General features: G+C 44.8%; 2 protein-coding genes across 8 annotated transcripts in view; one reads left to right on the forward strand and one right to left on the reverse strand.

Annotated features, from left to right (window-relative positions):
- DDX11 (DEAD/H-box helicase 11) overlaps window positions 1-8,229 on the reverse strand; it is a 35,155-nt gene extending 26,926 nt beyond the window's left edge. The window contains exons 1-6 of one of the 7 annotated variants that reach the window (XM_079992346.1): window positions 8,084-8,213; window positions 6,494-6,592; window positions 3,245-3,391; window positions 2,419-2,637; window positions 1,191-1,277; window positions 516-673 (exon numbers count right to left, since the gene is read on the reverse strand). In XM_079992346.1, coding sequence (XP_079848472.1) covers window positions 516-673; window positions 1,191-1,277; window positions 2,419-2,637; window positions 3,245-3,388 — 608 coding nt within the window. In that variant the 5' untranslated portion in view covers window positions 3,389-3,391; window positions 6,494-6,592; window positions 8,084-8,213. Of the gene's footprint in view, window positions 1-515; window positions 674-1,190; window positions 1,278-2,418; window positions 2,638-3,244; window positions 3,392-3,962; window positions 4,472-5,163; window positions 5,297-6,493; window positions 6,593-7,839; window positions 7,912-8,067 lie in introns of those variants that run through there. The other 6 variants (XM_079992347.1, XM_079992348.1, XM_079992345.1 and 3 more) reach the window with 6 other exon arrangements.
- Window positions 8,230-8,299: 70 nt separating this feature from the next.
- On the forward strand, window positions 8,300-13,499 carry LOC307224851 (uncharacterized protein; the record flags this gene model as incomplete). Its single annotated transcript, XM_079992024.1, has 5 exons — window positions 8,300-8,496; window positions 8,855-9,073; window positions 10,141-10,235; window positions 11,475-12,425; window positions 13,116-13,499. The coding sequence occupies exons 1-5, from the start codon at window positions 8,454-8,456 to the stop codon at window positions 13,497-13,499; spliced, it is 1,692 nt and encodes a 563-aa protein (XP_079848150.1). The 5' UTR covers window positions 8,300-8,453.
- Window positions 13,500-23,079: the final 9,580 nt, after the last annotated feature.

Below are 23,079 nucleotides of genomic sequence, written 5' to 3' on the forward strand. Positions count from 1 at the left end.
GGCAAGTCCTAGGCGCTGAGGCTTTAACCCACAGCGCCACCTGCGTCCCTTATTCTGGCATATCCAACCCTTAAACCCAAGTTGCACTTCTGCACCTAGAGGGAGCTGCAATCTTCATGAGAAGAGCAAACGGGGCCTTCGCAGCTTGTGAATTGCTGCTTCCTTCTTCTTGGTGACCACTAGGTCTAGTATGCGATCGTAGGACCAAGTAGAAGAGAAGAAGAGTTTGGATTTGTTATCCCGCTTTATCACTATCCGAAGAAGTCTCAAAGCGGCTAACATTCTCCTTTCCCTTCCTCCCCCACAACAAACACTCTGTGAAGTGAGTGGGGCTGAGAGACTTCAGAGAAGTGTGACTGGCCCAAGGTCACCCAGCAGCTGCATGTGGAGGAGCGGAGACGCGAACCCGGTTCACCCGATTACAAATCCACTACTCTTAACCCCTACACCACACTGGTTCTCAAGTAGCCTGCTTCTGCTGCCCCTTTATCTTGCCATCTTACTGCCGTTCTTACCTACTTCCCACTTTCTTCTCCTCATCGCTCTCATACTCTGCAAGGATCAGATCTTCCTCACTCTGATCCAATGGCTCCAAAGTACCCAACTCATCCGGGTGAGACAACATGTCCTTACTGAGCTGGAGTAACTGCATTGCCTCCTCCTCCTCCATCCTCTGAAATAAGCATAATGGAACTGTCAGCCCCTCCAAGTCAATTAGCTCACTGTCCTATAAGGAAAGGCTTCAGAGAGTAGCCTCCAAACCCTTCGTGTTTAAGGGGCTTAGTGTTCAACCCCCAGAAACCGGAGAAAAATGCAATTTGTACTCCTTGAAATTTCTCGGAGAACACAAGCAGTAGGCAACTACTGTGTCAATAACAAGAGCAATCAAAGCAAATGGGGGGGGGGGGGACCCAACCACTCAATACAGCAGCCTTATAAAGAATAACAAGTGGGGCCTTCAACAAGTGCAGAGTATTCCTCTTTAGGGTGCCAGTCATTTTATTCTACTCCCCTGGCTAAGTTTTTCATCATTTTCTCCCCACCAATAGTTAGTTAGCGTTCAATACATGAACCACGGAACTCTCAGCATTCCGGGAACCACAAATTATCAACAAAGCTGCAATTAAACATGGTTGGGATTGTGCTGTTGGCAACCGAAGGATAGGCCTGTGGTATCTGAGTCCTCTCACCTTTCTTTTAGAAGTGTATTTCAGCTGCGCGTTGTGGCGAATTTGCTCCAGACGTTCTTCTCGCTTCTTCCTCCTGACCTGCTCCTCCTAAAAATTGAAACAAGTCTGTGAAACTCAACCACAAGTCCTGGAACGAAAACAACATGCCGTTTTCATACCCACTGTGAATCCCAAGCACGTTAGAGCCTCCCAGCTTCAGTCTTTCCTAGAATATAAATGTTTCTAGACCACCTGGTGCATAAGGTTTTAAAACAGTAGCTGTAACCCAGTTTTCACACAGGTGGCAGAGGCTTGTGAGAAAATATCCCAGAAGAATCTTTCACTTTATATGTTTCCCCCATTTCTAATTCACCTTGTACTCAATGGGCAGGCAGAATCAAGATGGTTATGCAGTAGTACGAAACACTATAGATACTGTCATATTTAACAAGGAAATGTAGCACCTGGTACATTTCAAGAAGATGCTACTAACCAGAATCTCTTTTTTTAAAATAGCTTAAGAAGCATTTTCTAAGAGAACTTTTGAGTAAAATGAGACTTGTGAGCAAATACTTATTTAGTTCTCTATTAAATATTTGCAACTTTTTTGTTCTTTCGGTGTTGCAATACCACCACAGTTTAATGGTATTCGAGGTGGAAAGGCTGCCATCTTATACTCCTGTGGAGATAATTTTCCAGCTATTGGCTGTATGCAGGACTGGAGCCATACGCCATGAGTTTTAAATGTTCCAATTAAGTATTTTCCTTATGGTTTGGACACCATTCTGTTTCTGGCTTAGAGTTACAAATTATTATTCTATATTAAACTAGTATTTCTGGGTTCTTTAAAGAGATGGCACATGCCAAAGATTTAAGGGTAATACTAAATGTACATGGCTCAGAGAGAAGAACTGAAGCTACAAGATGAATCAGGATTCCTACAGCCACTGTCTACTGACTGTGCCTCCCTCCACTGTTAGCGAGGCAGTATGCCTCTGAATACAAGTTGTTGGGATTCACAGGTGGGGAGAGTTGCTGCTGCACTTTGGTCCTGCTTTCAGGCATCTGCCATAAGCATCTGTTTAGCACTGCGAGAACAGGATGCCGGACCAGAAGAGCCTTTGGCGTGATCCAGCAAGGCTTTTGCTATCTCTTGATTATTTTCTTTTAATGTTCTCATTATTCTTTTAGTTACATCTCTGAATTCGCCACCTAGACAGGCTTTGCTCTGATTAATAGGCAGCATTACCTTCAGCCTGTGGACCATTTCCCGTTCTTCTTTCTTCTGCACAAACTGGGTGATCCAGTCGGGCTCCCCGGCCGATGCCCGGCTTCCCTTCTCAGGCTGCTCTTTGGCACTCTTCCCATTACTTCCGTTTGCCAGCAGGCGGGCCTCGTCCTGTCTCTTTTTCTCTTCAAAGTCTCGGAGCCACGAGAGGGCTCCACAAATGAGACTCAAAGATTTCCCCTAAAAATAAAATTCAGAGTTGCTGCTGTTGTCTTAGTACCACTTATTCAAGAATCTAGGCAGCAGCATTTAAATTTAGAATACAAAAGCCCAAACATTACTTACTGTTCCCAACAAGCCAATACCTGCTTGTTGTCTATTCACAACGACAGATTATTGCTGCAACCCACATAGCCAAGAATTCTGGGTTGCTACAGCACTTTGGGGAAGGGCTGTAGCTCAGTGGTAGAGCATGTGCTTTGCACACTAGGCTTAATCCCCAGTATTTCCCAGGTAGGACCAGGATAAACTCCTGTATGAGCCCCAGAGAGCTGCTGCCAGTCAGTGCAGACGACACCAAGCAAAGTGGGCCAATGGTCTGTCTTGCTGTGAGGCAGCTTCTTATGTTCCTAAGCAGCAAACCACACTATTTCTCCCGTTCCCTCCCCTCCTTCCACAGCACCCCACTCCCTGGCTGCAACCAAGTCCTGAGAGCCTTTCCTCCATGTTGCAAGGCATTCCTTCTCCAGCCACATGAAGCTCACACAGCCACCTTGAGGCCTAGGTAGCAGAAAGATGAGGAATCGTCAGCGCTTCAAATATTATTAAAAAATAAAGAGATAATTACTGTGCCGGTTGGGCTTTCAAATATACCAATCTTCCCAGTCTCCAAGACCTGATAGAGTTTAGTCATGAATTCTTCTTGAATGGGGTATGGCACATAAGGAAATGGAAACTTTGTTTTGGCTTCTTCTTGGCTCTCCCCAGCCATCTCCTGCAATGAAAAAGAAACCCATAAAGCAGTATTCTGAATCACACCTGACTATATATAGACTAGCATTTCTACAAAGGCGGCCAAAAAGGACATTATCAACACAGCTGAAATGAAACATTACACGAGAACAAGGGAGGCCTTGTGGAGGATGGTAAAGATGGCCCTCTCCCATTATGTGCACATCTGAAGTTATCCCAGGAACCCAGCCAACAGTGGAATCTATCAAAGATTACACCAAATGCCTACAAAGCATTCCAAACCACCTTATTATTGTCATTATTTATTACATTTGTATCCCACCGCTCCTCCAAGGAGCTCAAGGTGCTGCAACTTCCTTTCCCCCCTCTTCCCCTTTTTATGCTGACAACACTTTTGAGGTTAAATTAGGCTGAGAGACCACGACTGGCCCAAGGTCACACACTGAGCTTCATGATTGAGTGGAAATGTGAACCCTGGTCTCCCAGGTCCTAGCCCAACACTCTAACTGCTATGCCATGCAGGCTCTCAAAAGACTGCAGCATTGCTAGATTCCTCCTACCAGGCCAGACCATTAGTTTAACTAGCTCAGTACCTTGACTGGCAGTGGCCCTCTGGGGCTTCAGGCAAGGAGAATTATCTGGGGGTGCCAGGGATTGATCTTCGGTATGCAAAGCAGATGAGCTATGCAGCTTGTGTTAACTGTGCCAACAAGGTGGCCAAACGCTGCTTACCGGTGCAGCATTCTACACAACCAGCTTCAACTAAGACTGGCATAGGTCAGGACATATCTGGAATACTGCAGCTGGCAGTAGCGTCCAGGCAGAAATCAGCAAAAATGTCTGGGGAAATCCGGACGTATGGCAGCCCATGTCAGCAGTGTTGTTTTTGCCTATTGTCCAAAAAGAAAAATAGCTCAAAAACGGCATGTTTTTTGCAATTTTGCCAAAAAAGGGGCTATTCTAGCTTCAACCTTAATACTGGACATACATTATGCCGCTTAAAATGGTAGAATTCTAGACTCTACCTCTTCAAGACTGCTTGTGGGGGGAGTTGGCATCTTTGAACACTCCCTCTATACACACACACACACCTCCCATATGCCCCTCAGCTTTTGTGCTGCTTCCTTTGTGTGATCCAGGACAAACTACAGCAATTCCAAGATATTAGCGAGACAGGGAAGGCTGCATATTCACCAGTACGCCATGGAGCATCTCTCCCTTTCATACTCTGTACTTGTCGCACAATTGACCAAGTACTTAAAACAAGATAGGCCACTGGTGGTTCAGAAAAACATATATGCCATCCTGCACACACATGCATATGATTTCATTGCAAGCCCTGGCTAACATCTCAGGAGACGAGAAGGCGGCATTTTAGAGCCTCAGTGTTGGGGGGGCAGGAGGCTCCAGAACCTTGTAGGGCTGGGCTTGCAACACAATCCTATGAGGGCCACAGCGTTTTTCATAAAAAACCTCCCAGGTTCTAATTCTGGCGCCTGCAGGTACGCCTGAAGAAGACTCCTGTTGCAAATCTTGCACAGCTGCTGCCAGTCAGCGTAGACCACGCTGAGCTAGGCGGACCAACAGTTTGACTTGGTAGGAGCTTTCCCGCGTCCCCTCCGCGCGCCCCCCCCCCAAAAGAGAGATCCCACTGTACTTCCTGGCAAGAGAGCACACGATTCCTGGAGCACGTTTCTATTTCCCTCCGCGAAGCGCCCTATTCAGCCACCTCTTACCCCACCTTCTTGTCCCTTTGCGGCCACTCTCCCCCCCCCCCCCCCCGCCGCCACGGACCCTACTGGAGTAGCTCGAAAGCGCGCCAAACTGCGAAGAGCTGCTTCGGCCCGCCTCCCTCGCCGCTGACGTCAGAGGTTACTCGAGAGAAGGAGCGAGCCACTCTGCTATTAAGGCCCCGCCTGACGGGGCGGGTTGGGTTGGGTTTTTTTTCCCGCCCAAATTTTATTGGCTAGGGAAAAGTCCCGTGAGCCAATCGAGTGGGCCGCCCGGGGAAAGAAAAACAACAAGAACAACATGACACCGCCTCCGCGCGCGCCGTTTCGTCACCAATTGGGAAGTTGTCTCACAGCATGTACGCTCAGAAGTATTCCCCGTTTATTTTTATTTTATTCTATTTTATTTGCGCTAACATCCCATTCCTCCAAGAGCCCGAGGTGGCATGTACATCCCTTTCCTCATTTAAACCCCCACAACAACCCTGCGAGGTAGGGATACATTGAACTTCATGGGATTTGAACCCTGGTCTCGCAGGTGCTCGTCCCACGCTCTTATCCACTACACCAGGACGACTTAATCGTAGGGAAAGTCTGGTATAGGTTTCCCAGTAAGTCTTAATGCAAAAACCAACAACAGCAAAGGGTGGCATCAGAAGCCTGCTAAGACTGCAGTCCTATACACACTTATTTTATTGCATTTGCATTCTGCCTTTTCTTCAAGAAGGATCTACATGATTCTCCCCAGTTTGATTTGATACATCGCAACAACCCTGTGAGGTAGCTTACTTGGATGTTTTATTGAAGGGTGAGACTATACACACACACACACACACACACAACACACACACAGAGAGAGAGAGACAATTAGAATATAAAAACAACAATGGATGAAACAGTAGAAACCTAAACAAGGGGACAGACTTCAAAGCAAAGGGATGGAAAATCATAAAGCTGCAACCCTAGGTGGAAGAGCAGGACTTGTTTCTGAGAAAATATCCATGGGATGATATAAGGATACTTCCAAAGGGACAATATTTAGCATTGCCCACTCAGTGTGGGAAACCACTGTATGCTTTGTAACTGTCCTGGCTTCAATATGCACCTGCTGCTGCCTTCTTTCATAAAAGAGATAACAAGACAAAGAAATGTTGCAATGCCACACTAAAGCATTTAGCATAGACACACCCTAAGACTGCCACCCTATGCCGAGATTCCCACCCCAAGCACATGTCCCTGGTAGCAAGTGCTGCTGAACATAGTGGCATTTATTTCTGAGTAAGCATGCACAGGACTGCACTGCAAGTTAGGTGCACTTCAATCCACGGATTTAAATTAGTTTTGGCAAGACTTTTCTAAACTTTCTGTTTTCAGGTGGAAATTCACTCACATACCAGAAAATTCGGGTCGTGCCATTACCGTTGATTGGGAGGTCTTGCACAACAAACTTGTAGAATAAATGTTCGTTAAGTAGCCAGCATTGTGAAATCTTCCTGCAAACAAATCAGAATCAATGCTCAAAGCTACCTAGAAGCACTTTAAGTGCCTAGACTCAAATCCAAAAAAAAAGGGGGGGGGGAGAAAGGAGGAAAGACCTCTAACCCCCCTCTTTGCAGTTCATCCTACCTTTTAAATATGAGGTTTTCTAAATTGTATTCCCTCCCCCCTTGAGCATTAACCCTTGCTTGCAACCACTGCTGTATTCTCTTGTTTTATTTAATCCCTTCAGGTGTTAGCATCTCTTATTTACATCCTATTTGTAACCTTATTTATTTGGAAGTAATCTCCACTGATTGTAATCAAATTTATTTGCATATAAGTGGGTTTGGGATTGCAACCAAAATTACTTTGTATTGCTTCCAGCTTTGCATTGCAGACTGTGCTTGTTGTTTTTCTTGTAGTTTTATTTATACTTTTCACAGAACAGTCAATCTTCAGTTTGTCACATATGACAGTGCACGCTATCTAATATAGAAATGAAAACCAGGGTATGTTGTTGTTGTTTTTACAGCACACGGTGCTTTTAGATGTTTTTCAAATGAGTAAGTAGCCCACATAAGTAAATCACATAGGAAGCAACCCTACCTTAAAACTGCAACCCCAAAAATATTTAGGCTTATACAAGCCCTACAAAATGCAATAGGCTTGGCTAATAGGTTCAGGCCTACAGGCTTGCCAGGTCTATTAGGTTTGCTAGTTTTCTACGCACATACCCAAATAATATATATATTGCAAGGGCGAAGTTCTCTCATTCAGATATATCACTCGATTCTTTTGTGCTTTATTATGGTGTGCTTGACAATGCAAAGCTAATGTGTGAACTACGGTAATTGATATAAAAAGTACACAGGAACAAACCTTGGTACCAAGTCAGAACATTGAAATAGCTAGCATTATTGTGCATATTCACAGGTAGTAGTTATCCTGAGTTTCAGGCAGAGGTCTCTTCCTGAGCCAGTGTGGTGTAGTGATTAGAGTGTTGGACTTGCACCTGAGAGCCCAGGGTTCAAGTCTCCACTCAGCCATGAAGCTCACACTGTGACCATGGACCAGTCAAAAACTCTCAGTTTAACCCTACCTCACAAGGTTGTTGTGAGGATAAAAAGATGAGAGTGAGAACTATCTATGCCACCAGTTCCTTTGAGGAACGTTGGGATATAAAGGTAAATAATTATAATTATCATCATCAGTTTAGAAAGATCAAAACATTTCAACAGATATAGGCCAGAGTTGGCCTCACTGCTCCTTCTGCTAAGTTGCAAAGAGATTGGCCACTGAAAGACTTGCTGGGAGAGGCCAGGCAGGTTTGTGGAAGGTTCCCCTTCTCTTCATAATTCATTTTGCAGTCCCTGCGATACCCATACGTCAGAACATAAGCAGTTTTAAAAAATAATACAGGGTTCTCAGCCAGTCTGATTAAAAAATTGCCCCCACAGATTTAAAACTGATAAAAAGGTTGTAGCCGCACTCAAAGGAGTAGTCACCACCATCCTTACTTCTTGAGAGAGATGACAGCCAAGTTCATGCCCAGCTGGCTCCGCCATCAAAAGCGGCAAGTTTCACACGAGGAGAAGAAGCAACGCAGAATCAGGCCACACCATTTCACTGGCAAAGCTGAGAAGGGAAGAACCTTGCTGCCCAGTGATGTCACAAGCATTCCTGGTTACCTAGGCCACGGCAGGAGCTCCTGGTTGGCCTTTCATGCCGCTTCCCCTTGATACCCCACCAAAGCAGTGGTCCAGCAAACAGAATAAAGTGAGGATTCAAAAGATCCCAGGAACTTCCTTTATCTGTACAGCCTGCTAATGGTTCCTCCTTTAGACCGACCCTGTGCCCAAAGCCTCAGCAAGGAAGATGAGGGAGCATGCAGCCACACAGGTGTCCCTGTTTGCTCTTGGTGAGTGAGACCGTTTATCTGCCCAAGGCTTGGCCAACCTAGGGCTCTCCAGATGTTTTAGACTACAGCTCCCATCAGCCCCAGCCAGGCACAGACTGGGGCTGATGGGAATGCTGGCTAGGGCTGATTTACACATTTCCTTACTCCATGACCCTACAGTTTAGAGACAGGGCCACAGAATCCTTCAGTCAACATCGTCCCCTGTGGCCAAGGATGCTCCGGGGCTTTAAAAAAACCAGCACTGGCATTCAAAGCACAGCAGCCCAAGTTGAGGGATCTATGCCTTGCAACCTTGATACACATTATAGAGGCTTAAGCCAAGGCTCACTCCTTTGCCTCTTTTGTTTGGTCTGCGCAGTACTCTCAAAATGGCTCCTCGCTGCAGCAGACACACAGATACAAGAGCCATCGCTAGCTGGAATGCCACTCTCAGATGCCGAATATGAGCACTTCTTTAGCATCCTTCATAGCCCTCGTCGAATCCGTGCTGTTTGCTTCTTAAGAGCAATGTATGGCTGCCAGAATTCCTTGATCCGGGCACTGGACCAGTACGAAAACCATGGAGTCGTTCCTGAAGGTAAACAATAAGAATGACAGGGTTGTCCCAGCTTTTCTGTAAACTGATTGGGACTAGCCTTGGAGAAACCCCAGCTCTTAGATCATAACAGAGCTCTTTGCAAGACTTCAGCTCCTCTGAAACCTTAACTAAAATAACTTTTGCCAAACCTAACTGGCAGTCTTGTTTCGGATGTGTTTAAAATGTGAGGAACCACACTTGCATCAGCACCTACTGCAGAGATAGCCAATGTGGAGCCCTACAGAGATTGTTGCATACCCTCCAACATTTCTCCGATGAAAATAGGAACGTATTATTATTATTATTATTATTATTATTATTATTACACACCCATCTGACTGGATTGCCCCAGCCACTCTGGACAGCTTCTGACATATAAAAACAAAATTAAACATAAAACATTTTAAAAACACTTCCCTATACAGGACTGCCTTCAGATGTCTTCTAAAGGTTATACAGTTACTTATCTCCTTGGCTCGGGAGTCCCATAACTCTGTACCTGGCAACATTAAATTTTGGATAAATTAAAATGATGGGGCAACTACCACAGATGGTCTTTTTGGAAAGTAGCCCTGCTGCTTGCTCACTGATCAGACCCCAGCAAGGTGGCAGAGCCAGGCTGGACTGATGACGAGCCCTCCTGAGTCACAAGCCAGCAACTGCTGGCGCTGATAACAGTGCTGATCTCCAAGTTGTAACTGCAATTAATTTAATGAAAGGAGACCCCTACTGCACACCCCTCTTTCAGATTCCCAACAGTGGGCACGGACCATAGGAGCCAACTCCTTCGGCCCCCTAATAAAATATTTGAGGGGGCCGCCCCCCAGTGGATGGGCATTGCCATTCAAATGGCGTGCATGTGTCATCCTGTGATTGATTATGTGGGGCTCACCTGCCCTCCCTCCATATTTTATTCAAGTTGTCACCCCTGGTGCGGACCGTGATGATACAATCACAATTACAGTGAAGCTGTGGTAGGCAGTGTCTCCCAACTGTGATCAAATAGAAGGAGTGGGAAGGGATAGATCATCTGCTCTTCTCTAACTCTCAGCCTCTCTCTCTCCTAGGACGGGTGTGCTCTGACTTGGAAGAACATTCAACTTTCCCAGATTTTTGTAATCTTGCTTTTTATCGCTGCGCCTTGAGGAAGTACTATGTGAAGGTGAGGGAAAGAGGCGAGCCTGGGAAATCTATTAGGAAGAAAGGATAGCCCAAGAAAACAAGGAGCTATGGCAGAGGTAGATAAAAAAGAAGGGGAGAGCCTTTCAAGGAAAGCAGGTTTGATCCCACTATAACTGAGGTCTCACTGAATACACCATTCATTCGCTCTGCACATAACACTTAACCATAGTTAGAAACCATGGTTTAATTGGATTGTCTGAACCAGGCGTGGGGGCTTCACCAAGGTTTGTTAACCATGAACAAACCATGCTCGTAAGTCATGGTCTGTTCTTGCTTATCAATCTTGCCGTATGTGAACAATGGCTGCCAGTCAGTTTGTGGACAGTACTGAGCTGGCGGACCAGTGGTCTGACTCAGTATGAGGTTATATACATGTTATACCTTAGAACTCCTTTTCCCCTCAGAGAATTCTGGGCACTGAGCTTTGTCAACAGTTGCTGGGAATCATAAATACGTGAGAGTTAAAATACAGAGCACAGAATTCTTTGAGGGAAAAGATGCACTTTTAAGGTGTCATGTTTACACAACCTAAAGAAGGCAGCTTTGTCTGTTCCTAGGCCTTCTGCTCCCTAAAGGAGTTGGCTCCCCTCAGCTGTGGTGGAGGATGTGACCCCATCTCTACCGTTGTTGTTAAGGTGTAAGGTGAGCTTCTGTATGTGGAATGAGAAGGGTGCCATCTCTGCCCCAGGCCTCGAGAGGAAGGGGTGGTGGTGGTTAAAATGTGGGTCAGTTCAATCTGTTTCTGAAAGCTTCAGATGTGAGGTTTTCCCTTTTGGCCTCACCCTTGGGAAAGGGATGCAGCTCTGCAGTGGAGCACAAGTCTTGCATTCAGAAGGTCCCAGGCTCAACCCCCCATGTCTCCAGAAAAACTACTGCCAGTCAGTGTAGACTGTACTGAGCTAGATGGGCCAATGGTTCCGACTCAGTATAAAGCATCTTCTTAGAGAAATAAAGAGGAGTCCCGATTTCTGGCTGCCTGCAACACCAGACATTTAAAGCACATAGCTCCACCCACCCCAAGAATCCTGGGAACTGTAGTTTCTTAAGGGTGCTCTGTGAGGGGGGAACTAGAGCTCCCAACAAATTTGCTTAAAATGTAAGAGGTGTACGCAGCCTCGTTCAAAAGAAAGGCAGAGAACTGATAGCTTTGATGAGCTGCAGCACCCCAGAGGAAGATTTCTGTTTCCGTTTTGCATGCTGATTTTATTTTTCTGCTTAGAGGGTTCCGTGCCCAGGTGACAGGAACAAAGCAAGGACATTTTTACAGATCATCAGCCCCCCGACAGAACCGGATGAGATTGTGCAATCATCTATAGAAGAAGCTTTGACTAACCTGCTCAGGGCCTCTCCTGCAGCTTCCATGACCACCCCAGAGTTGTTTCCTGAGCTTCTTGCAGCCGTGTCGCCCTCTACGACAGATGCTGCTAAGTTCTTTTCTGAGGTTCTCCGCCCCCCTGCTGCTCTGGCTGCCACAGAGTTGGCTCCTGAGCTTCTCGCTGTCACTTCTGACAAAGCTACTACAGAGCCCTTGCCTGACATTTTAGAAGAGCTTTCCCATGTGTCCTCTACAACCACCATTGCAACTAAATCCCCATTGGAACTTATCGAAGAGTCTTCGCTCAAGAACCTCGCCCAAAGTGTTGCCACCATCGCATCAGAATCTCTGCTGGAGCCTCTTGTCACCACTCCTGACCCAACCACTGCAAAGTTCTTTACCGAGCCCCCCATGGCCACGCCCACCTCTGCCACAGGGACCACTCCTGCATTTCTCACCACCACTGATGCTGTTGCCACTGCGGAGTCCATTTCCAAGATGACTTATGCTACTTCTGCCCCAACCACTACAGAGCTCTCGCCTGGAGTGCTTTCAGGGTCTTCTCCTGAGCCTCCTGTATCCATGGCTACCTCAACTGCTGCAGAATCCTCGCCTCAGCTCCTCAGCCCCTCTCCTCCAGTCTCAGCCAGTGGGAGTTTTCCTGAACCTCTCACCACCACTGTGGCAACGTCCACAGAGTCCTTTCTTCAGTACAACTCTACCTCTGCTGCCATGGAACTTCAAGAATTTGTTGATGAGCTTTCCACCTCCACCCCCTCCCCCTCCCCCTCCCCCACCTCCTCCACCCCTTCCCCTTCCCCTTCCCCTTCCCCCACCTCCACCCCCTCCTCCATCGCCCTCACCCCTTCCCCTTCCCCCACCTCCACCCCCTCCCCCACCTCCTCCACCTCCCTTACCCCTTCCCCCACCTCCACCCCCTCCCCCACCTCCTCCACCTCCTTTACCCCTTCCCCCACCTCCACCCCCTCCTCCCCCTCCCTCACCCCTTCCCCTTCCCCCACCTCCACCCCTTCCCCCACCTCCACCCCCTCCTCCACCTCCACCCCCTCCTCCACCCCCACCTCCATTACTACTCACTCTGCCTCAAACGCTACCGAATCTCCCCCTACACTGGACACCACCACTGAACTCTCCACCTTCACAGAATCCTCTCCTGATCTTGCCACCACAGGATCTGAAACCACAACTGCAGCATCCTTTCCCATGAGCCCTTCCGCCACAAAAAGTAATATAACCACTGATGCTCCCCACAATACTAGCATTGCCACAACTGCAGAGCTCTCTTCTGAGCCTCCTAACAGCACAGTCACCACTGCTGCAGAAAGTTCTGCCACACACCCCACTACTACTACTACTACCACTGCCGAATCCACAACTAACTCTGCCAAAGCTCTGTGCCTCTGTGTCTCCGAATCTCCCACCCTGCCCAAAGAGGCCACCACCACCAAAGCGCCCACGGCGACCACATCCTCCACAATCACCACTTCTCCCCAACCGTTTGTCTCAACGCCCTCTGTTGCCCAGAAAGAGACTCCCCAGTCCAGCTCGAGCAAGCCTATTGTCATCACCTCGACTTCCACGGAGCATCAGAAAGCTAAGCCTGAGGATGTGGTTGGGACCTCAACTCTGCTGCCGACCGCAACAAGCCCCATTGTTGTCACGCAACAGGAGGAGATCCCCGAGCCCCAAAAGTACCTTCAACCTACTGCCAGCTTGGCGGAACTCTTCTTCCGAGTGCAGGATAGGAAAGTGCAGCAGCTGATGCAAGCAATGCGGGATCTGCTGACCAAAAGGAGAAGAGAGCAGCTGCGGCCCACATCTTCACAACCGCTGAAGACACCGACTCATGCCAGCAGGCAGAAGACGACTAAGCAGTCGCCAAAGCTCAAGGACAGACTTCAAAGATGAAGGCATGAAGTCTCTTTGGTGTCAAAGAAACAAAGTCCAATGGACAGGCTCCAGTCTGGCATTCTGGAGGTGGAACTACTCTAGGGCTGTCTCCATAATGGGTTGCAGCTCATCCGAGTCAGCTCTGAAGTCTCCCTTAAAGCGGATTCCCCATTATCTTGAGGCAAGGCTGGGGACCAAACTGATAAAGGCTTAGGTTTTGGAGTTTTGAGAAGACAACGGTGCGGATGGGGGTTTGGAATTCTGTGAACTTGCCCTGGGGCGTTCCCGGTTTCAGCCTAATTTCCGTGGAATGAAGAATTTATCTCGTTAACGGGCCTTCTTTAAGTTGGAAGGTGGCTGGTCCCTGAACGGAGGAGAAAGCAAGGAAATGACTCGTTCTCCTCATTTGGGTTTCCAGACAGGACAATAAATAAATGTGGTGTTTTGCAGAAAGGGTTGGAGGTCACTTCATGGGATCTAGAGGACACTACATGGGCCACCTGCAAAGTAGATTAATTCCCCCCTCGCATATGGAAGAACTGCATGTCTCATGTTCCTCACAACCCAGCGCATGGTTAGCCAACATGACAGGGAGGAGAGAGGAGGGAAACTCCTCCTGTAGCTGGTTGTCACCTTTGTTGCTGCTCCCACTCAACTGACAAAGGGAAGGGTGACAACTTTCAGTAGTGGGAAGTGTCAGCAGCAGGAGTGGCCAGTGGGGAGAGATGCGGCGGCAGGGAGGTCAGGGCTGCTTAGGTGCAGGAGCAGGAGCTTGGTCCACCAGTGTCCCCTTATAGCCCTAGTGTCCCTACCACCACCTCCTCCTTTGTGGTAAGTACCAGCAATGCCACTGCTGGAATGCCAGGTCCACAGAGGTGCCCCTCCTTACCAACTGCTTCTGGGCAACAGAGGTGGGTCAGAATGCTTCTCTGAGCCAAAGAAGAATTCAGCTCATAAAAGTCACTGTTCATCTTGAGGTGGGTGTTACATCTCCTCAGTTCATTTCCAAATCTGCTCAGGAGAACTTTTGACAGTATTTTAAAAAGTAAAGACAGCTGCTTAGCAACAGAACCACCACACTGAATCTAAGATACATGCACCTTTATTAGTGCTCATTAGGCCAGAAAGCAGTGAAACAGTAAGTGGACAGGTGAGAATTTGCATGCTATGCCTGGGAAGTTTATTCTTCAGCATTATTTCCTAAAATCACAAATTACAACTCCAACTTGTGTGTGTAAAGTGATGGTAATGCAGCAGGTTTCTTAGAGGCATCTTGATTGGCCACTGTGAGAATAGGATTTTGGATTAGATGGGCCCGTGGCCCCATCTAGCAGGCTCATCTTATGTTCTTATTCCCTTTTTCAAATGCTGCTTGTTAACATAATGTAGACTGCTATAGCAGAATGTGTGCTCTAAGGGAGAGGAGCGTTAGTCATTGGGTCAGTAGGGTCACATCCAAGTCACAAGTTGTGTGTTTAGGGTTCGGGGAGAAATCCAATTTTGTTTGCATTTTAATGGGAAACTATCTAATGAGCACTTCTTGAACAAATGCTTGAACCAAAACAAAAGATGCATTTGTTAGTGAAAATAACATTCAGGGTGAACTATATTAGGAGGAAGTGCTCGCAAATTGTGCACATTAGTCAAAACAGCATACAAAAATGTGTGTTAGGAGAAATTCACATCAAAACAATGGCAAATTTTCATGAGGATGCGGAATAACTGAATTTAAGACTGAAAAGGAAAGGAAAATTGAGAGGAGCTGAAGTTGATGGATTTGTCCATCTCTTTGTGTGTCGCCTCCCAATGTGTGCTTTACGTATGCAATATCTCAGGTCTCATCCAGATAATTTCAAGTTATAAGAATTGTCCAAACCAAGGCACAATGAAGTGTCACCACTTATTTGCTAAGGAAGCTTTGCCAACGAGGCAAGATTGGACATGTACATATTCCAATTAGCGGCAAATCTGAAATCTGGGAGGCACAGTTGACTGCTAACCTACAGTCTCTTTACTTATTCAAAGCACAATCCTATCGACCTGATTGTTCCCCCCTTCCGAAAAACCACAAGGCGGCAAAAGTAATCTAATTCTAGCTCAATTGCTTAGTGACCTGCATTGCTAATGCTTTAAGCAAAAAAACTTTTATTTTTACAAGTGAGTAGATTTCCTTGCAGGGCTTTGTGCCTTGGGACTACAAATGAGTCTATAAGAAGTTAAGAATAAATATTCATAGCCAATTAATAAATATTTATAGAAGTATTTGGAGATGTATTTGCTCTTGAAGGCGGAAGACAGTATGAGAGAGATCATTATGTATTAGGACCCCGATGAATAAAAATAATATGGTATAAGGTACTCGTCTTCAACTGGTGAGTTGGGGCAAGGGATGGATAGCTCTGTCAACTTTCTTTCAGTTTCTCATTTTCCCAGTCTTCAGTTCTCCACACTTCCACATCAGTTTACAAATGAAGATTTGTCAGCATTTTAATGCATATTTCTCCTAATATACACATTTTAATGCAATTTTGCCTGATACATACATTTCTGCAAGCTATTTCCACCAATTTAATACATTTCAGATGAGTTCTTCACTGATATATACACTTATATAAACTTATATGTTTAAAGCTGTATCATTCTTATCACTTTAGACATGACTTCCTCCCCAAAGAATCCTGGGAAATGTAGTCTGCTAAGGGTGCTGAGAGTTGTCACCCCTATTCCCCTCACAGAGCTACCGTTCCCAGAGTGGTTTAACAATCAACCTTTCTTCCCAAGAAACTTTGGGAAATGGATGGAGAAGGATGGAGAAAATTAAGTTTTGTTGGCAAGTTGAAAGTCACCAAGCTAACAAGGGTGATACACTTGGCTGGCTCCCCAAAGTGTGTGTTTTGCCCTTTCCAAATGGAAGCCACTGATGACCACTATGCAATCCTGGCCAAACCATGGTTTAGTGCACCCAAATGGGTTCCCAGAGTGATTGCAGCTGATTTACCCCTTCTCTGGTCCTGCTGATGAGCTAAAGATCCACCACACTCAGATTGGTTCATATTGAACTTCCCCCATGCAAATGTGTTCATGGAGACATGTGGAAAATTAGTGTAAAATGGGCTGCATGTGCAGAAAACTGGCAGACATCTTGGAGCAATAGGATTCGGTTCTGTAAGAAATATGAGGTTTTCAATAGTTCTCAGGTTCTCAGTTTGGGGAGGCTAAGGTAAGGTCCTTTCAATCACTGCCATGCCCCACTGTTATTTAAATAATTACTTCCACTCACATGGGGTCATTTTCTCTGTTTTCTCTGTAAATGTTGCCCCAAAGTTGCAGAGTTAAATGGAAACCATGAAATGCAAAGCCCCAACTTTTTCATTATAGAATGACATTTTCGCTGAAGCCCTGCAACTTCTGGTAATATGGATTTCTGGGTATTCTCTGTGCAGGGCATCTTGTACCCTTAAGTTGGTGTACGTACTAGCTGACTCCCAACTCCCATCTACCCCAGGCAGCATATCTAATGGTGGGGTATGATGGGATCTGTAGTCCAGAGCATCAGGTTGGGGAAAGCTAGTATGTACATTAATAGTGAAGAATTGCTACATTTGTGCTCCTCCCCATAATGCATATGTTCATGACGATTGGCCTGTATGAGAAACAGGGCTTTTTCTGTGGTAGCCTCTTGTAAATGGAATTCTCTGATGGAAGATACACCAGATATGCTCCACTGGCCCTTTAGAATGACCATGAAAAAGAGCTTTTCTGCACTGTGCGTTACTAGGAGTTAAGATGACTTTTAGATATTTCCTTTTCATTGGAATCTTTGTGTTTGCTTCTATTTGGTGATTTCTTTAAATACACTGCAGCCCTCTCAATCACACACATGAAAGCACACAATGAAAGATTCAACTGCACCAGGCTAATTGAAAAGCAGTCTGGCAGAAGGAACTCAGACACGTTTATATTGTTTTTATATAAAATAGACATCTATATACATTTGCTTTGTTCAAAGACTTCTTTGATCATAACCTCTGTAGGCAAAATTCATAATTTGACAATGAAAATAAAGGACCTTTCAAAATCCTGTTATCACTGACATACATCCCACTGCTAAATTGTGCATTTAATTGATGGAACAAAAACAACTGATAGTTCAGAAAGGCAAAAGTGATGGAGACAGAAGACAGAGAAACACCACAGCTATGCAAAATTAACTTCTGCTTGTTGAAGTAGATTAACGGCATCCAGTTTCAGCAGAGAGATTTCTATATTTTCATAGAAGCCACAGCCGTGACCCAGAGACTTTTCAGAAAAAAATAATTTTCAAACAAATTCATATTAACATCACAAGGAAGTTCAGCACATATTTTCAGAGATTACCATCATCAATGGTGACACTTTTCAAACACCATTAACAGTCAAAGCAGGTTTTCGTGTTGCTGCTTGTTATTCAGGGTACATAGAAGCAGGCTGCTTACTTGATAAAACTATTGCACATCCCCCTTAAGGCAAAAAGCCCTTTAGGACTAAATTTTCACAGATGAAAAAGCAGGTGAGCAATAAGCCAAAGTGCAGTGCGACTGCAAACAAGAACCAAGATACAGAAGGACCTTGGCAGGTTCTTAAATGAACCAATCAACTTATAGAGGCTGTGAATCAATCAATCAATCAATCAATCAATCAATCAATCAATCAATCAATCAACTTATAGCTTCCCAGAGGTGGTGTTAGGAAAACTCACATGGCCTACAACATTATGTTTGTTCTGAGTCCCATCAAGGTGGCTTGTCAAATTGATTTTGCGATTTTCATACCACTCAGTGCTAAGGGAAGGATTCAGCTACCCCATTCCAGTAGTGAAAGGACTCCCAGAAGCACAATAGAACTTTCCCACCCACACATCTCCCCTGAATCTGCTCTGGAGGTTCGTGAGAACCCCCAGATCAGTGCACCTCCAAATGTGAGATCATTCCTTCAGGCAAGCAGAAATGCTTGTGCTAATGCGAACCATCTTCTTAGCACTACATTGAATTCCAGCCCAAACCTTTGCCACAACTAGGCCCCACCCACCAACAAAAGCATAAGAAAGTGCTGATGCACTAGGCACATGTACATCTTAGAATCATAGAATCATAGAGTTGGAAGAGACCACAAGGGCCATCGAGTCCAACCCCCTATCTTGTTGCAGTTGTCATGGGCACCTATTGGTGGGAGACTTTAGCTCGGTGCTAGGGCACATCTTGCATAAAAAGGTCTCCAGTTCAGTCCTGGGCACCTCTAGAAAAGGACCAGGTTGCTATGAGAGCTGAAATGCAGGTATCTCTCTAAACTTGCACATAACTGATGCAATGCATGTCTCCAAACAAATGATGTTTACAGAGATGTATGTATTAGGGGAAAGTGTGCATAAAAAATCAATATATAAGTAAAAAAAAAACAGGAATGAAATGTATTATGAGAAATTGCTTGCAAAAAAATGTGTATTTTAGTCAAAACTGCATGCAAATTTGTGTTTATCGGGAGAGATTCACACTAAAATGCTGAAGTAATTTTCGTGAGGATTTTTTTTTTTTTAAATGAAATTGGGAAATTGTTGCAGAAAGTGAAGAACTAAATTCAAGATTGGAAAAATAAGAAGAGGAAAGAACAGAAATTAATAGATTCCTCCATCCTTACATGAGACCCCCAGGCAGCTGCTGTCCATCAGAATAGACATACTGGACTAGATGGAACAATGGTCTGAAGACAGTTTCTTATGTTCGTATGAATGGTGTCCATAAAATGTAATACATTTTTCACCCCTACCCTCTACATGGTGCAGTACTGACATTTTAAACTCAAGATGCCACAGATAAATCCTGGGACCTTCTATATAGGGGGAAAAACACATGTATTCCATCTCTCAGCAGGCCCTGGAGCTTACTGTCAAATCTTCTGTTGCCATGGCCACTTAGGAGAAAGACCTAGAAATTCCTAGCACTTCCCTGTGATCTGCAAAGCAGGACCAATAGGCATGAGAAATCTACTTTTCAGGGGGACTCCCCTCCCCATTGTTGATCTTCTGTTCAAGGAAACATGCATGTGCTTCAGATGAACCCTAAGAGTCCCTAAAGACAGCAGTTTGAAGACTACAGAGAGAACCACCGCTACACAGGCACACACATCTGGCACACCAATTCATGCTGTGCTGCTCTAGATGTTGCTGCACTACAGCTCCCTCACCATGCTGGTTGAGTGCGATGAGAGTTGTAGTCCAACAACATCTGGAGAGCCTCAGGTTTTCTATCCCTGGGCTACATGAATGCAGCACTTTGAAGACCTCAGGAAAATGAACCAAGAACAAGGGGGGAAAGTACCCAGAGGTCCTGCTATTCAAACGCCCGTTATAGATAAATTCACTTATCCAAACACAAGGAATTAGTACCCAAACCTCGCTATACACACAGCAGGTTCAGATCTCCAAACTGCCAGACCTGCGTGTAGTAGTGTAAACAAATCAACAGACCTAAAGAAGCTTTTTTTGTGTGTGTTTTGCTGGTCCATGGCAGTTGTTTCATCAGAAACCATGATGAGAGAGAGGGAGGGATCAGACGAATAAGAGAGCATTTTGCTCTTCCTTGTTAGCTTTTTGCAAGGTTTCAGAGGGTTTTCACATCATTTTATGGTCAAAATTCCATGGCTGGGAACACATTAGAAATTTCCCCATAGGAATCAATGGAAATTGTCAACTCATTATGCAAATGCTCAGCTAACAAATGTTTTCCTGAGAGCACATTGCATTCAGATAGCAGGACCTGTGTGTATGCTATTTGTAGATATTTTATTTAAAAAGGGAAGCAAGCTAATAGCTTGCTTCCCTTTTTAAATAAAATATAATCCTAGCCTTCACAGTGACATAGGGAAGCAGGAGCTCCCTTTTCAGTGAATTGCCACTTGATATGATATTGAAATATATATAATCTCCATACCCTGAAATTTTATCCTATTCCCTCAGAGCCATCTCTTCCTTTTGGATTTGGCCAGCGTCTGTCTGTACAGGTCTGCTTTGAAAACAGTACTTAAGCAATATAAGAAGAAAACTGCCAAGCAACATTATTATTATCTGTAATGCAAAAAAGGTGTCCATAATACATGCTGTGCAGGCTAAGTATATGGCAGTAGCAGGAAAGGAGCCAGAGTATTTATAGCTGCATTACGTCGGTGAGCTATGACAGAAAAAAGAGAGGGGAAGAGCTGCCTTATATCTATGAGAACAAGATCAATTTTATTACCAATTAACCTGCTCTATTAGTTCAGCAGAAGTGGGAGAGAAATCCATTGTAATGTAATTAGACAAATATGAATCCTTATTTAAAAGTTTGCCTTTCAACAAGACTCTCCTGATTCACCTAGCAAAGGGGCCCGAATCAGACCATCAATGGAACCATTCCTGTTATTAAAAAATTAACACACGTGATTCTCTTGTGTATATAGAGTTTGGTAAAACTGCAATCACGGCACTGGGAGACAATACACAATTAAATGAATTGCTGCATTAGTCGGCATGAGGTTTTAAGCCTCATGTTACTGCAGGAGAGGTGCAGCAGAACAAGAAGTATAATCCTAAAGAGTGTTCATCTCTTTTCTCCAGAAATACTACAACTTGTCTGATCCCAGCTGCATTTCCAAACATGTCAACTGCATTGACTATTTTATATATATTTCATTTATATCCTGCCTTCCTCCAAGGAGCTCGAGGTGGCATACATAGTTCTCCCGATTTTATCCTCCTCCCAATTTTATCCTAACAACAACCCTGAGAGGGAGGTTAAACTGAGAGTGAGTGGCCTATCCATGCCATAATTGTGGCTGGGTAGTAGATGCAAAAGGAAGTTTATTCTGGGTTGGGGGGCATGGAAGAATACAGCATCCACTTCTGCTTATTGACTGCAAAATCTTAACATATTGAGGAATGTACATGGCTTGAAAGTGGCTTGCTTTGTTTTAGTAGGTTGTGGTTTTAACCCCTGGGAAAAGCAGCTGTGAGCAAGCTGCATTAAAAGTAATTTTCGCCATCAGACTTACAAGTCAAAACATGTAAAAGTGAAGACAGAAAGGCTGATAGGAAAAGATTGTGACATGGATGCCTTTTAGTCAAGACTAACTCATATGACGGCTCTGATGGGCATCCTTGGGTTGTATTCAATTGTTACTCTAGAGTAGATCCACTGAAATTAACAGGGCTAAGTTAGTAATAACCATGAATTCAATGCATCTACCTCTGAGTAAAAGTTCATGGACTACAATCCTTTAATACTATTTCAGGTCTAATGTACAGAGGGACTGCTATCTCTTCTACAGCCACAATGAATTTTGCATGGTTTCTGATTAAATATACAAATTTGACCAAATCTAAAGCCTTCCCTTCATCAACCCTCTCTGCCTCCCTTTGAGATTCAGGGTGATATTAAACTCAATAATTGTGTGAGTTGAATGATTCCACTTACGGAACTTTCCTTCCTCTCCTTCTCTGTGCACACCCTGTGCCATTCCCCAAATCTACTCTGGAGGGGTGGGGTAACCCCCAGAGCATACTTGGGGGAGGGTGCCAGGGAAAGGAGGAAGTAGCATTGTACAAGCAGAAGTCGTTCCACTTGCACTATTATGTAACCAAATACAACCCTCAGTCCCCAGTGTCAACACCTGGCAAAGGTAACTGGATGAATTAACATGTGGTAATCATACTAAGACAGGAAAGCTTTGCTTAACCATTATCATTACACTAGCAAAACAAAAACAAAAAAACTTGCATTATCTCAGATCAAGGAGACAGATTTTCAGGACGCCATTCCTTAAAAAAATAATGGGTTTTCCTTAAGTTACAAAAATAAACGCAATGTGTACATTCTGGATCTATGCAGCTGATATGTAGAATGATAAATAATGATACTTATATTCAGTGCTTTTTTTTCTTTAAAAAATGTTTAGGGGTACTCTCATTTGGACTCAAGAAAATCAGCATTTTATAGTTCAAGTCGGGGTGAAATAAATACAGTAAATGGACAAAAGTACGAAGATTCACAAAATGTTTAGGGGTATGCGTCCCCCCAGGAAAAAAAGCACTGCTTATCATGTTTTACAAATCTAATGTCATCTTGTCTTTCAGTCCTCAGATATGTTACAATTAGGTTTCTAAGTATTATCAAGAAGTATTGGCTTACAGGGAAAGCTATGAAGGCTGCAATCCCATACTCACTCACCTGGGTCTGTTCAGTGAGACTACAGAGTAGAAATGTATAGGATTGCACTGTAGCGTATGGATGCTTGAAAATGAAATATACATTTGTGGCACTGTAGGTCTCCAAAGACTACAGTCCTGATCCAGCTGCAGTGAGCAAATCATAAGTTAGGCACAACTTGTTCCGTTGTTTTCAGTGGGCTGTAGTCACACCTTATACCAAAATCACAAGTGCATTTTAATTTTCACTCTGGATTTTTCTCTCACTCCAGCTAATGCAAATCTTACCTTTCAAAAGTTATGCTCCGCTGGTTTTTAAATATCACCGCAACCCTTCCCCAACCAGCTACTCTAGTTGCAAATCTATGTAGATTGCCCTGCAAC

The sequence above is a fragment of the Podarcis cretensis genome (genome assembly GCF_951804945.1).
Source record: "Podarcis cretensis genome assembly, chromosome: 10".
Taxonomy (NCBI): domain Eukaryota; kingdom Metazoa; phylum Chordata; class Lepidosauria; order Squamata; family Lacertidae; genus Podarcis; species Podarcis cretensis.